The sequence below is a fragment of the Stegastes partitus genome, unplaced genomic scaffold, assembly GCF_000690725.1.
Source record: "Stegastes partitus isolate 25-593 unplaced genomic scaffold, Stegastes_partitus-1.0.2 Scaffold2657, whole genome shotgun sequence".
Classification (NCBI taxonomy): Eukaryota; Metazoa; Chordata; class Actinopteri; family Pomacentridae; genus Stegastes; species Stegastes partitus.
In genome coordinates this window covers 1,206-14,701 of record NW_007580388.1, presented here as the reverse complement: position 1 = coordinate 14,701, position 13,496 = coordinate 1,206, and the positions used below count along the sequence as shown (strand labels likewise).

The window sequence follows — 13,496 nt, the reverse complement described above, 5'->3', positions numbered from 1 at the left end:
TTTACTTTAAAACTTTTACTACATCTTGTTGCTAATACATGAGTATTTTTGCTTATGTACGATTTACCTGTAGGAGAGTATTTTAACGTTGCTGTGTTGGTACTTTTACTTCAGTACAGGATCTGAGTACTTCTTTCACCACTGACAGTATCTCTGAGTTTCTATTTGCTGACGACGCTCCAAAAACACCACAATCAATAACATCACTTTGGACAATAGCTTACCTGCACATAGACAGAGGGAAATGAGTATCTTTGAGATTAAATCCATGATTATTCATTAGTGATCTGAGCCTTGGTTCTCCTTGTTGCTTGAGCAGCACACTGACTCACTCGGGACACTTTCACTTTCATTTTACAAGGGAAAAAAACCTGCTTTGCGCTCAGCTTACATCACGCTTCGAGCAGACACAAGACACGCAGTCTAAGATTCGAGATCACAACAAAATATCTCAAAACAAGTAAAAGTATGTTGCGTAATTGCAGCACGCTGCGACGTGGGATTGGTCTCCTTCATTTTACGTGTCTGCGTCCTGAATACTGTTCAGCTTCTCCATCGAAGGCTGTGTGTTTGGCGTAAAGTCATGTGAATGCACAATAAATCAGTAGTTCAGCATGTGTCGGCTCACTGCATTTCCACAAACATTAATCACATTATTAACCTGGGACTGACCGATAGGCTGCAGTACCGGCGGTGTCCTGAGGAGGCGCTGTGAGCAGCAGCGGCTCTTCTCTGCTCTCTGACGCGGCGGAAGCGCTTTATACGAACTTGTTGACATGCAGCTGGAGACACGAGAAGAGCTGTTCACAGACACACAGGTCAGCTCTGACGGTGAACTGTGGAGTGTCGGCGGTGTGGAGGACTGAACAGACTCTAGTGAGCGAAACACGGAGCTGCAGTTTATGAAGGCGTTAAAATAACGGAGTGAAATTAGCAAAGCAGCGACTTTACCTGCATTTGGCTCCTTTCAGCGACTGATGATGAACCAAGGTGACGAGCACTGTTTATACACTTCTGATTGTATTTTATAGACAACATGTCGTTTTCTTTTCTAACTGACCACCTTTCTGGTAATGTTGGCTTTATGATACCGGAAGTTGTGTCATTAAGTGATCTCTGTATGCAGGGAAATCCTTTCTGTGTGTCTTCATTATTGTGCCAAAAGGTGGTTGCTGCTGCTCCTACATAGTGACTGAAATGTTATAAACACAACAAAATGACGCGAGAGTTGTATTTCAATGATTAAAACCCATAGGATATTTACTAGAGAGATCATTTCTTTATGGTTTATGTCTGTAATTATGCTAAATACAGTCTAGTTTCTAAATATGTACATGAATATTGTACTTATTATTCTTCAGAGTCAGTTTCCTGTTCCAACATGTACGGCTTAATTTCTCCAGTATTGCAACTTACCATTGTGTCGTGTGGAGGAGTTTTGAAGTGTTTAGGTAGAGTTGTAGTGAGCTGGTGTGCTCGAACTGCAGCATGTCACAGAGAGGTGGGTGGAGGAAACAGTGTAGAGTTCACCTATGCTATTTTAAGGCCGGGAAGGATTATTTTATTTCATTAAGAACAACCCAATCTAAATATGGAACTTTTGTACACAGATGAGTTTTTAGGGGTTTAATTAACAACCAAAGAGAAAAATTAATAGTTGAATCCTTTAAATCTCCTCACATCAGGCTTTTCTTACCAATTAATTTCTGTGGGAGTTCTTTGTTTAGCTTTACAATTGCTCTCTTGTGCTTTCAGATTCAGCAGTTCTTCAGGGGGCTTTCCTCCTTTCTGATAAGCTGTGCCTCCCCACATCTCTGTCCTCAATCCAGAAAGCTGACTGGAGTCGTGTTGGACACCCGGTCCTGGAGGCAGTCAGAGAAATCTGTGGACAGGATGAACTCTGTGGTCGTCCCAACCCAACAGCTGTTAACTGGAAAAAGAAGATCATCTGTGTTGTGTGGTTGAAGCTGTTGGCCAGAGAGGCAGAGGAGGATGTTGAGGTGGCATGGAGGGAGAACCCTTTCTTCTCTCTGCAGAACAGCCTCCCTGAGGTCAACCGTGTCGTCCTGCTGGAACTGGTGAAGTCAACGGCAGCTGCAGATATTTTTGCCAATTTTCTTGTGTGTCTTCCTCAACCTCAAATGTGCTCAGAGCTGGAAAAGCTGATCGAACATGTGACTAGCAATCCCATGAAGGAAGACGATGTCCAGCTTTTTCTGGAGGTGTGGTGGGAACTGTGGAAAGGCAGAGATCACAAGAAAGAGGGAGGAGAGGACGACATAGAGATGATGTTTGCCAACCAGTGTGCTCGACTGTCCTCTAAATGCGCCAGTTTGTCCCCTCAGGCTGCCAAGAGGTTAAAGCTGGACACGCTGGATTTATCAGCATCCTTACCAAACGCTGATGTTCTGCACATTCTGCTTTGTGCACTTAAAGACATGAAAGATCACGTATCCTCAGCAGACCTGTGCTTTCAGGCTCTATCTATTTCCCTCAATGCTCTCTACACATCTTTCCTAATAGACCAAGAAGTTGTCGTTCCAACCAAAGAGAAGATGCACATCCTATCTAAAGTCATCAGCACCAGAGAAAAGAAGAGTCAGGAACTGAGTCCTGAACTTATTCGTGAGGCTCTGAGAGATTTCCGTGCTTCTCACATACCATCTCAGTTTCAGCCCAGCAGGATGAAGCTGAGTGAAGCCTTGAAGATTATAACAGAACTTGCACAGTTTTGGCAAAGCAGGGAGCTCCTGACACTCCAGGGCGCCTCTAATCCTAGTTACACTGCATTCCAACTAGAACAGAGTCTTCAGAGAGTCCTGACAGCTCTAGACCAAACACCTGAAGCTGTAGGTGAAAATGATGACCAAGAGACTGTGAAGAAAACACTCAGAGGTTTGCTGAAGTTGCTGGCTCTCCCTGCCATAGAGAGCAGCTCTGAAGTGAGCGTGAAGGTCATCACCACCATCATCACTCACCGCCTGGAAGACTATGAGAACTTTGCAGTGTTGTTTGCCAGCGAGGCATCATGGGCGGCTTGTGATGAGCGCTGGCTGGACTGTCTGGAAAAGAACCAAGCGGCCTTCCGGCGGCACGACACGCTCATCAGCCTCTCCTCCACCCTCATGAGCAAACTCCACAGCGGGAGTTCCAATGTGAGCCAGTGCAGGAAGCTGATGAAAATCACTGCAGATATTTTCTCTGCGCTGTCATTAGACGACAAGAACAGAGCGTTGGCTGCCATGCTGGGATTATCCAGCAGGGGGTTCTTTGGCTGCGCTGTACCGTCTGCTGTGACTGATGGGTTCGAACAGGAGCTCAACATGGCCTTCAACTGCATCATCCAAGGGGGGGCTGGAGCATCAGCTGCAGCGTCGCAGGGCAATCTGAACACAGCAGCCTCTTTAGTAGCTAGAGTGGCATTTCAGAACCCAGAGGCAGCTTTAAGATCCTGCTGTCATTCAGCTATTTTCAATAAAGGAGCTTTCTCTCTTATGGCTAAGATCCTGCAGCAGCTGCCTGGACTTCGAGGTCAGAGAGGGAGAGAAGATGGAGCTCAAAGGAATGAGGAAGAAATGCAAGATGGAGAGGAAAGTACAGCTGAAGGAAAGGATGCTGTGAGTAGTAGCAGTCCACTCAGCAGGTGTTTACAGGACATGATCAGGACCAAATCTCTGTCAGCCAATGAAAAAGAACAGTTCCTCAAGTTTCTGGGCCTGCTGATGATGCCTGTCGCTGCAGCTCAGGGAGAAGAAAAGGAGCAAAGCTTCCTGCAACCTCAGGAGGTCGTGAACGCCTTCGTCCTGCCGAACCTCTCTGCTATGGGTGGGTATCCGTCTGCATGTTGGTCATGCTTTAACATCACTTATTTAGCATGCTTTATGTTGGTTTAGAAGTCATCCAACTACAGGTGATGCATTATTTAAACCAATTTGATGACAACAGTAGAAGTATGCATTCATTTCTCTGCACAGATTAGTTCTTTTCATTCGTCTACTGTCTCTGTAGAGGTGTGACTTGAATGTTAATTTCATCATTGACTCTGTCCAGTGAGAGCCAATGAGGTTTGTAGCACAGGGCTGTAAGCTGAATGAGGAGATGAGACATGAGTAGGTGAACAAGAGACTCAGATAGTCTGCCTCTGTCATGACTGAAATACACCATTTATTCATGTGGTATAGCCGGTATGTACAGGAAGTGCCACTGCATGAGTTGGTGAATAAAGTAGAAATAATATTTGAGGTGATTTGAAACCAGCTCACTATGTCCATCACTGCTAGTGTCTGTGCTCCGATAAGTGGTACCTGGATGTTCATATTGAAATAGAATGTGGCGTTAAGAAATCAATAAATCATGTGTCTCTGGTTACTTTGCATAATGTTCATGTTCACTCCTGAGGCTTGAAAGTACGGAGCAGGTATTTGGGTATCGAGGTATTAACTCTGAGTTTTCAGGATTACAACAGTGGTTTTTGATCCTCATGGTAACCTACGCTGCACGCCTAACCCTTGCAGAGCAGGTTATGTTCAATATACCAGATGAACGTATAAAAAAAAAAGCCTCCTACACACCAGAAAATGACAGTGATGGAGTGCAGAAAGCAAGAGAGGGAGATAAGAGTTTTTCGGAACCGTCCAAACACTTTGGCTTTCCTTCAGGTAATTAACTAGTGGTCTTAATCTGTCAGGTGAACGTAGTGAAATTTGCCACCGGATTGTACATAAATGCACATGTCCTCACCGCCATCACAGCTTATTATTTTTCTGTGAACTCTTATCATCTTCATCTTCAGCGATTTTTCTAAAGTAGTGATGCTGTAATTTCCTGCTCGTCTGCTCTGGCTCACTCGTCAGTGTTTCCCTCCAGGTCACTGCTCCGTTGACGCAGAGCTGAGTCTGCAGCTTCTCCACACTGCTCTGTCTGCGGACGTCCAGGGACCAGCCTCCTCTCCTCACTGGGTGTTGGACTGCTCTCCCTTCCCCCTCCTCTACATCCTGGCACAGCTGCACAACCAGACTCTCAGGTTTGCATGATGAGCTTCAGTCCAGATCCAGATGTATGAACTATTCCTTTGTTTTTCTCCTGAACTGTTTACTCACTGTAAAGTCGATTTGATCTCTGCTAGATGTTATGAGCAGCCACCAGAGAGCGCTGTCCACCTTTTTTCCATGGAGTCCAAGGAGCTGCTGGTGACGGTGCTGACCACGCTGGGGCAGGTGGTGGGTGCAGAGGTGGCAGCCGACCCCAGCAGCTGGTCCAGAGCTCTGTTCTGGCTCTACAACAAAATAGAGGAACTGGACTGGACGATCCGGTTCCACCTGAAGCCTGTGTGGGGGCAGCACTTTAAAAATGAGGTGCCTTCGTCTCTGCTGGCTGTGTGTGATTTACCTGAGCAGGTAAGAACTCTTGAATCAACCTAAACCTTTTACAAGTAAAGGCTAATATGTTGCATCAGACCTGGTGGTTGAATAATTCATCTCAGCAGTAAAGTCAGGCAACAAACACAGATGTGATGTCTACAAATTACATTAAAATAGTAGTTTGATTCTAGGGCATTTTAGACATACATCCCTTTCTTTTAGTCGGACAACATCTGAAAATGTCGGCTTCATATCTGAATGAGCACCTTTGCTTAATTCTCTGTAAAGTCGAGTCAGAAATCATACGAGGTCGACTACGGTAACATTTCTGTATCACTCTTAACATGGTACACGTCTGAATTGCTTACAGTTACACTAGTGGATAGACACACACAGACTTTGAATTACGTGAATTCAAAACCAGTTGTGGTCTAAAACATTACAGAAAGAAAATCCTATTCTCTTTTACTTTACCTAAAATTTCACGTCTATTACCAACTGAAATGTCCATAAAATAAAACTTCATAGACAGGTCAGATTACTGAGACTCATTAATATTAATCCTGGTTTCAACTAAATGTTCACATGACCTGAAGTTTATTTTGTCACAGAACCAGTAAACTGAGTATGTCACTGCGGGCTGTGTGAGATTGTGAGGAGTATTTTTTTCGCCTTTTTGGCATGTTTTTAAAACTTAATGGACTCATGGAGAAATGATAAATGGCAGATGAATTAATAAAATCATATCTGCAGCTCTACTTGGTGGCTGCTTTTGTCACCAGTTACTGGGCCACAGCTACACTAACTGTCAGGAGGACGTATTTGTCTGTGTTTGGCATTCTGTGGGTATTTCTGCATGCAAATGAACCCACACATGGGCACAGGAACAGATGGATATAGAATGGATAGATTTCTGGTTGTTCGCTGCATACGCGTGTAAGAAAGCATGTAGATAAATAACACCTGCCCTGGTGTATTCATGCTTTTACAGAGGCAGCCCTGGAATTCTAAAGTGCTTCTAAAGTACTTGATATTCTTTGAGTCCAGCCAGTGACTTCTGTTCAGCGTTTATTGTAGAAATGTAGTGAAATAGTTGTTCATCACAAGCGGTGATAAACTTTGTGCTTGGAGGTGGAAATGGAGCCAGCCCACATGACGACAGGATGACAGACAGTAGCTGCTGGTCTCAGTAGAAAACAGAAAAGGGGACATTTGAACCGATTTCTGTACCGACACTGCATCTCTTTGTGTCTCCTCTGTAGGAGTGGTCGGGCTTGGACCTGCCTCCGTACAGCCAGGGCACGGGTCTCCTAGCCTGGATGGAGTGCTGCTCTATATCCGACTCCCTGCAGTCCACCATGCTGTCCCATCTCTCTCTGGACCAGCACAAGCCCGAACACGTCAGCATGTTCAGCAAAGGCCTGCTGGTGGCTCTGACCCAGACCCTGCCCTGGTGCTCTGTTTCCCAGTGGAGCAGACTGCTGAGAGCCCTGAAGGAGCTGATCACCTCCTCTCGCCTCCACGTCCCCTTCTCTCTGGAGTACGTGGACTACCTGCCCCTCTTGGACCTGAGGAGGTTTTCGTGTGAGCTCCGCCTGTCTGTCCTCCTGCTTCGAGTCCTTCAGCTGCTGTGCGGGTCCAGCTGCTCCGACTGGCTGTCGGTGGACGGCTGGGCCCATGTCGGCAGGTTATACTCCCACGCTGTGAGGGACATGATTAGCTCCGTGAGAGCCAAGCTGCCTCTTCCTTCATCTGGCGCTTCAGCAGTCTCTGTTTCAACATCTCCTAAAAGACCAGCGTCTAGAGGCTCAAATCCCTCTCTCACTCCAGTCAAAGCTTCTAAAATGTCTGAAGACCATCTGGAGGATGGAGGAGACTCTATTCTAAAATCACACATGGAGGAGGAGAGGACGGCACCCTGCCAGGAAGTTCTGTTTGTTCTCAGCCAGCTCTTCTGCCACGTTCAGCACATCCAGGTAGGAATTATTAGGCCGAGGGGAAAAATGTCAGATGTGAATATCTTTTGGTGTCTTTCCACCTCTTTGACAGTAAACTGAACATCTTTGGGGTGTGAACAGAGCATTTGTTATCTTTGGCTTTGGGAAACACTGACAAATTTTACCATTTTCTACCATTTTGATGACCAACAACTTACCAGTTAATTGAAAAAATAATCAACAGATTATTTAACAATGAACATATCCATTAGTTGCAGCCCTATATTAAGATCTTTCCATTGCTAGTGAGAATGCTAGATTGTAATTGACAAAAACACAAATCTAAAGTTGTGTATTTGCTGTAATATTTTGATGTCCAAAACTTCTTGTATTGTATGTATTAAGTCTCAGTGGTGTAATCTCTTCCTCCTCCCAGGTGATGATGCCTGGAGGCCAGTGTGAGCCTCTGTTCCTGTCCAGTCTGGAGATCCTCAGTCACTACGAGGCCGTCATGGCAGCTTTCCCGGACAGCTGCAGCCCGCTGGAGAGCGACAACACCCGCCACTTCTTCTCCACCATCACCGACAACCTGGAGAACCAGGAGATGAAGGCGGTGCTGCAGCAGAAGATCGCTCAGCTCGTGTCATCAGCGGCTTGACACGCTGACTTTGTGAGGCGAAGTTGCAAAATGTTCACAATTCTGAGCAGGTTTGGTGAGGAAACAAGGACAATTAGAGCTGTCAGCGTCACACACTGTACTCGGCTAATTTAAGAAGTTATTACAAAGCGATGGCCTCAGAAACTGTGTGAATTAAAATCCAGTATTTCACAGCAAATGTCTTCTGGTGCTGCCTCAGTAATATTCATTTCCACTAAAAGGATGTGGAGGCTGAGATAGTATGCTAATGTGAACTAGAGGATAAATTTGCAATTTAATTACAAATTTATCTACTGTACACCCAGGGCACTTTGTGTTTGGGGCATGCATACATTAACCCTGTGTGTCCGCTGCTCACCATCATTAAACACTTGAGGAGTGCTGCGTCACTTATCAATACTTCATTTGATAGTTTTTTTATTTAAAAAGAGAAGTTTAATTTGTACAAAAATAGTCTCTGGGGCTAAAATTTGTTCAAGCTGTGACAAAATGTCAGACAGTTATGTCACAGCGAAGAGGAAACATTCACACTGTAACTAATGAAAACAATTATTCAGATTAAAGCCACACAATCGCATAGTGCAAAACAAACACTGAACTGCTAAGACTTCACTGACCCACAATGTATTTGAGCAGTGAGTAGAAAAAAACAAAACAGAAAATAAAGAGGGTAAAATAAGGTGCAACTCTTCACTAATTATGTAGACAGTTTTTTGGTTTATGTCATATTTTGGGAAACAGTGTTATAGTGAACAAAGAAAATGACTAAATGTTGTCAGAAAATAACTGGAACGTTGCAAAGATTTATAGAAAAAAGTCAATGTGTGACTTATGAGTCACTAGTTCAGGAAAACTTTAGTAAAAAATTGAATGTTGTGAGAAACAACGCAAATGTACAGGTATATTTTGGGGAAAATGTTCTAAAAATGTATAACAACTCAATAAAAAGATGAGACTATAATTTTTCTAAATGAAAAATCATGACTATAAGTTTGTTTTTGTTTTTTTTTTCCCCAACAATATAACTTCAATTTGTAAAAGATTATCACTTCCATCCATCCATCCATCCATCCATTATCTATACACCACTTAATCCTCAATAGGGTCAGGGGGCTGGAGTCTATCCCAGCTGGCTCAGGGTGAAGGCAGGTTCACCTGGACAGGTAACCAGTCTATCACAGGGCTACACTTAGAGACAGACAACCAAGCACACTCACATTCACACCTACGGACAATTTAGAATCACCAATTAACCTCAACATGTTTTTGGACTGTGGGAGGAAGCCGGAGAACCCGGAGAGAACCCACGCTGCACGGGGAGAACATGCAAACTCCACGCAGAACGATCCTGGATGTCCTCACCGGGACATGACCGGTGACCTTTGAGCTGTGAGGTAACGGTGCTAACCACCGAGCCACCTTGCATCATTGCCCATAATCAATAATGAAATTAACATTAAGGTCACACGTCTAACGAGACAGTGGATGAATAAAAATAACTAATTTGTGCAGAGAAACTAATGTATACTTCTAATGTTGGCATCATATTGGTTTAAATAATGTGTCACCTGCAGTTGGATGACTTTTCGAAACCAACATTTAGCATGTTAAATAAGTGATTTTAAAGCATGACCAACCCAGAGAGAACTCACGCTGCAGAACATGCAAACTCAACGCAGAAAGATCCCAGGTGTCCTCACTGGGACTCAAACCAGCGACCTCCTTGCTGCGAGGCAATGGTGCTAACCACTGATCCAAGATTGTCACTTTATCCTCAAAATACAAACCTTTCTCCTTGTAACTTATGGCTTTACTCTTAAAATATAAAAACTCTATTCTCAGAATCTCTTTTTTTCTGCCTAATAGTGGCACTAAAAACTGATCATGTTTTTGATCTTCGTGTCTCGTGTCATTTCTGCAAACAGCGGAACTCTTCAGTCCGTCCTCGGCTTGTCTTTGTCTGCCTGTCTGCTCTGTCTCAGGTACAGTCTGTTGGCTTTCCTCAGCAGCAGGTAGAACCAGTAGATCTGGGGAGCCAGGACCACCAGGTTACCCAGGTTGCACTGCAGAGGCAGATGAAAGGCCACTCTGTGCAGAGGAATCCCAACCTGGAGCCCGTACCTCCAGTACATGAAGGGGAAGACCAGGATCCGACACGTGAAGAAACTCAGGAGGACAATGAGGCCGTTGATTTTGTGCAGCTTTGTGTTATCGAGGCCCAGCTGGATATCAGGAGAGAAACACAGGAGGCGAAGAATGGAAAGAAGACGGTGGAGGAAGTGGATCGAAAAGATTAGGCATGTTGTAGTTTTATGTAAACATCACATCAAATAGGATGATCAAAAAAAACTCCATTTGACTGAAATGCTGTCACTGAAACAAACCTGGACTAATGTCTGGGTAATTTCTACTGACCTTCAAACAGTGACTCTGTGCAGCTTCCAAAGGTTACATATTAGATTGTACCTCAGATGCCTTTATTGTTTAATTATTACAGTTTATGTCTTTAATGAAAGGTTTAAACTGAATAAAATGGGACATAAACAGAGAAGGACCAATCTTTAAGGCACCTAGTGTAATCATTTCAGCCTAATTTAGCTGTAACTGAGCCTATTCAGCTGTAGCAATACAGTGAGACATTATAAGACACAGATGGATGGTTGCAGTACCATTTTCTATTCCCGTACATAATGTCTTTGTGGTTTACCTGGATCAGAATCTGTCCTGTGCAGAGGAAAGGAGTGCTGAACTCTGCAGTGAACATGCAGCCGACAAAGAAATCCCCCAGTCCTCTTCTTAAGAACTGCAAGTCAGACACACCGCTCTGTCAGCTAAATGTAAACATACTATGACAATGACGGTGACTCATCCCTGTTCTCACCAGAACGATGGGCATGAAAATGACGAGCAGGGCAGCGTGATGGAGGACCAGCATCCAGTCCTTCAGGAGGAAAGCCCTGACTGTCTGCAGAGAGTGGCTGCTGTCTGCAGGGGAGCGACCTTTGACCTTCTGAGTGTGGTAGTGGCACAGATACATGGCAAAGATGTCATAGGCCATGTAGGGAGCGCCAAAGAAAACGAAGCCGGTGACCAGCCAGTGACTGTGTGGCGAGACAGCAGGCAAACAGACAGTAACCCTGCTTGACTGTTTTGTGTGTTGCTTTGCTACAAAAAGGCATAAAGCATCGACCCATTTGCTTATATCAACGACACTGCTGTTGGTAAATGTTCTTCACAGTGATAAAACTTCAAAATGGAGCCAACTCTCCCACCTGTCAGTCATGACGTCCCTGCAGGATGAAGCCACTGTGACTCCAGCTGCTGTGGCCAGTGTTGCATGGATGGAGGAGACCAATCTGAGGAGACAAAGTCACACACGTCTGTCAAAAACAATGAAACTGCAGATTGCACTCTGTTTGTGGGCCACAACACCAAACTCCATTTAAGTACATGCATATTAAGGCGGTGATTTGCTTTTTAGCACCACTGCATACATAACAAATATTTGAGGTGTAGTTTGGTGTCACACATATGAGCAAGACTTGTCAAACAGGTTGATAAAGCTTAGTACCACCCTCACTGTCTCTATAGGAAGACAATAAGGGGAACTGTTACTGAAAAACGTACAGAAACCAAAAGTTGGTTCATTGCATATGTGCCGAATTTACCAACTCCCTGTTTCTATTATTCTGAAACTGAAAGTAAATCTCCATAACGCTTTATAGCCTAAAGACAAACGATGCAACGTTAAAAGTGGCGCTCTGTGAAGGGAGCTCGGTGCGGGGAGCCGTGTCTGACCTCTCACTGACACAGACCGCGTCGGCGTCGCTCCACCGTGCGAAGCGGAGTTTCAGTATTTTCCTAAAGCTGCAGAAAAGCCCCGGAAACACCACAGCTCCGCACAGCAAGGCGGCGAGCATAATGTCAGCAGACCTCCTCCTCTTTCTGTCGCTGCCGTAGCACCGTAAAAGTCAAACAAAAGGCAGTAAAAGACTAAAAACAGTCCCGGTGACACCGAACGGCCGTTCAACGTAATTAACGGCTAACTCCGGATAGCTTGTTAGCTCGTCCTCTGACGTTCAGCTGAACTTCCCTGTCAAGTTTCATTCAGAGCTGTCATTGGTCGGAGGAGCAGCGCTGTCAACCAATAGAAACCCTTCACCTGGAATAACCTTTGACTGCTCGTGTTCGGTGAATGCAGCAAATTGAGTGTGAGGTTGTTTCAGGGCAATTTTGACCTAAAATAACCTTAAACGACAACAACTGAGAGCGATCACAGCAAAGCATTGTTTTCTTAACCTTTTCTTCTTTTTTTTTTGAAGCCCCTTAAGAGGAAAATATACCTGGTGTTTAACAAGCAAAGATGGGAGAAAAACTACAAAAATAAACATAATCCATCCATTAGCAGTCTGCTTCATCTCTGGGTGTCTGTCCCAGCTGACACTGGTGGAGAGGCGAGGTTCACCCTGGACAGGTCCATCTCAAGGCTAAAATAACCATAATCTTTTATTATTTATCCCTTTAGTCCTCTTGCAGCATAATCCCCCCCATATATCTTATGAGCCCTTTCCCCAGTGCTGTACCCAAAGTTGGAAACCACCGGGAACACGGATAAACAACCAGTCAAATGTGTTACCAAAATAGAAATGAATGTGCTGTTTGAGAAGTCAGTAGTGAGACGCTGTCACAGAAACACTGAGAATTAGGAAAACATGTCAGGCAACTGTAATGATCTTTACCTACCACGTCTCTGTGGTGGAGGTGGACACCAGCAGCATGACATGGGACTCTGGGTGACCTCTGCAGAGCTCCTGGACAGTCTGCCTGGTATGGTGGAGCAGGACAGCCACCCTGGGGTGTTCACCACCATGACCTGGGTGATCACATCCAGCCTGAATGAGTCTGTTAGGGTGAGCGAAGCCAGACTGCACAGTGACATATTCACCTTGATTCCCAAGTTGGTGCTGCTCTCCTTGTAGCTGAAGATGGTGTGTTTTGTATGAAGGGATAGTCTGCAGACGATGGTGTTTCCTGCTGAGCTCTTTGTGTCTCAACCAGTAAATCCACAGTTAGTATTTGGATCAAAGCCACAGCCTGGGATCTCTCAGTCTTCTTTTCCTCTGTGATTGTCTGCGTTTTCTTCCTGCCGCTGCTGCTGCTGTGATGTGGAATTGATTAAATCGACAAAGTTTTTACTGCATGTGTAAAGGTCAGGCCACAATGCTAGCTATAGAGTTCACAGAGGTTCCAGAGAAGTTGGTTTAGTCCATAAAATGACACTAAACATAGAGTAGCTGAGGATATAAAAGAGAATAGGCTTTTCCACTGCCGGGCCATGCTGGCGGCCTCAACTTTTGAGTGTTTTCCAGCTGCAGGAACCATGCAACCTGTTACTGATACTTAAACGGCAGTGCAGTGGTTCACCTCACGACAGGAAGGCTATGGGTTTGAGCTGGATGTTCTAATGGATTGGACTGTTTGTCACATGTTTTCCATAAAGTTAGCTAGAGGTCCATTCAAATTTGAAAATATGACCTTGCT

At 44.7% G+C, this 13,496-nt stretch overlaps 3 protein-coding genes across 4 annotated transcripts in view; 1 reads left to right on the top strand and 2 right to left on the bottom strand.

Moving 5' to 3' along the window:
• LOC103375542 (tapasin-related protein-like) overlaps positions 1-550 on the bottom strand; it is a 15,368-nt gene extending 14,818 nt beyond the window's left edge. The window contains exon 1 of the mRNA XM_008305850.1: positions 225-550. Within this exon, the coding sequence (XP_008304072.1) occupies positions 225-270 (46 nt within the window). The 5' untranslated portion in view covers positions 271-550. The remainder of the gene's footprint in view (positions 1-224) is intronic.
• Positions 551-777: 227 nt separating this feature from the next.
• Positions 778-8,936, top strand: gemin4 (gem (nuclear organelle) associated protein 4). Its single transcript, XM_008305846.1, has 6 exons — positions 778-990; positions 1,756-3,825; positions 4,867-5,023; positions 5,126-5,396; positions 6,623-7,336; positions 7,734-8,936. The coding sequence occupies exons 1-6, from the start codon at positions 978-980 to the stop codon at positions 7,953-7,955; spliced, it is 3,447 nt and encodes a 1,148-aa protein (XP_008304068.1). The 5' UTR covers positions 778-977; the 3' UTR covers positions 7,956-8,936.
• A 315-nt stretch (positions 8,937-9,251) lies between these two features.
• Positions 9,252-12,764, bottom strand: LOC103375540 (protein FAM57A-like). 2 transcript variants are annotated; one of them, XM_008305845.1, is made up of 5 exons: positions 12,699-12,764; positions 11,228-11,311; positions 10,837-11,056; positions 10,663-10,758; positions 9,252-10,177 (listed from the first exon to the last, which is right to left on the bottom strand). In XM_008305845.1, exons 2-5 carry the CDS (start codon positions 11,236-11,238, stop codon positions 9,890-9,892), a joined length of 615 nt encoding a protein of 204 aa, XP_008304067.1. In that variant the 5' UTR covers positions 11,239-11,311; positions 12,699-12,764; the 3' UTR covers positions 9,252-9,889. The 2 variants fall into 2 exon arrangements, with proteins under 2 accessions (XP_008304067.1, XP_008304066.1); XM_008305844.1 differs by lacking the exon at positions 12,699-12,764 and adding an exon at positions 11,754-12,030.
• Positions 12,765-13,496: the final 732 nt, after the last annotated feature.

Coding starts and splice junctions, on each gene's coding strand:
- gemin4 (XM_008305846.1), top strand. Junction 3,826..4,866: donor GCCGAACCTCTCTGCTATGG/GTGGGTATCCGT, acceptor GTTTCCCTCCAG/GTCACTGCTCCGTTGACGCA. Junction 5,397..6,622: donor TGTGTGATTTACCTGAGCAG/GTAAGAACTCTT, acceptor TCTCCTCTGTAG/GAGTGGTCGGGCTTGGACCT.
- LOC103375540 (XM_008305844.1), bottom strand. CDS start 11,875: ATGCTCGCCGCCTTGCTGTGCGGAGCTGTGGTGTTTCCGGGGCTTTTC. Junction 11,312..11,753: donor GCGGTCTGTGTCAGTGAGAG/GTCAGACACGGC, acceptor TTGTCTCCTCAG/ATTGGTCTCCTCCATCCATG. Junction 10,178..10,662: donor CAGGACAGATTCTGATCCAG/GTAAACCACAAA, acceptor CCTGATATCCAG/CTGGGCCTCGATAACACAAA.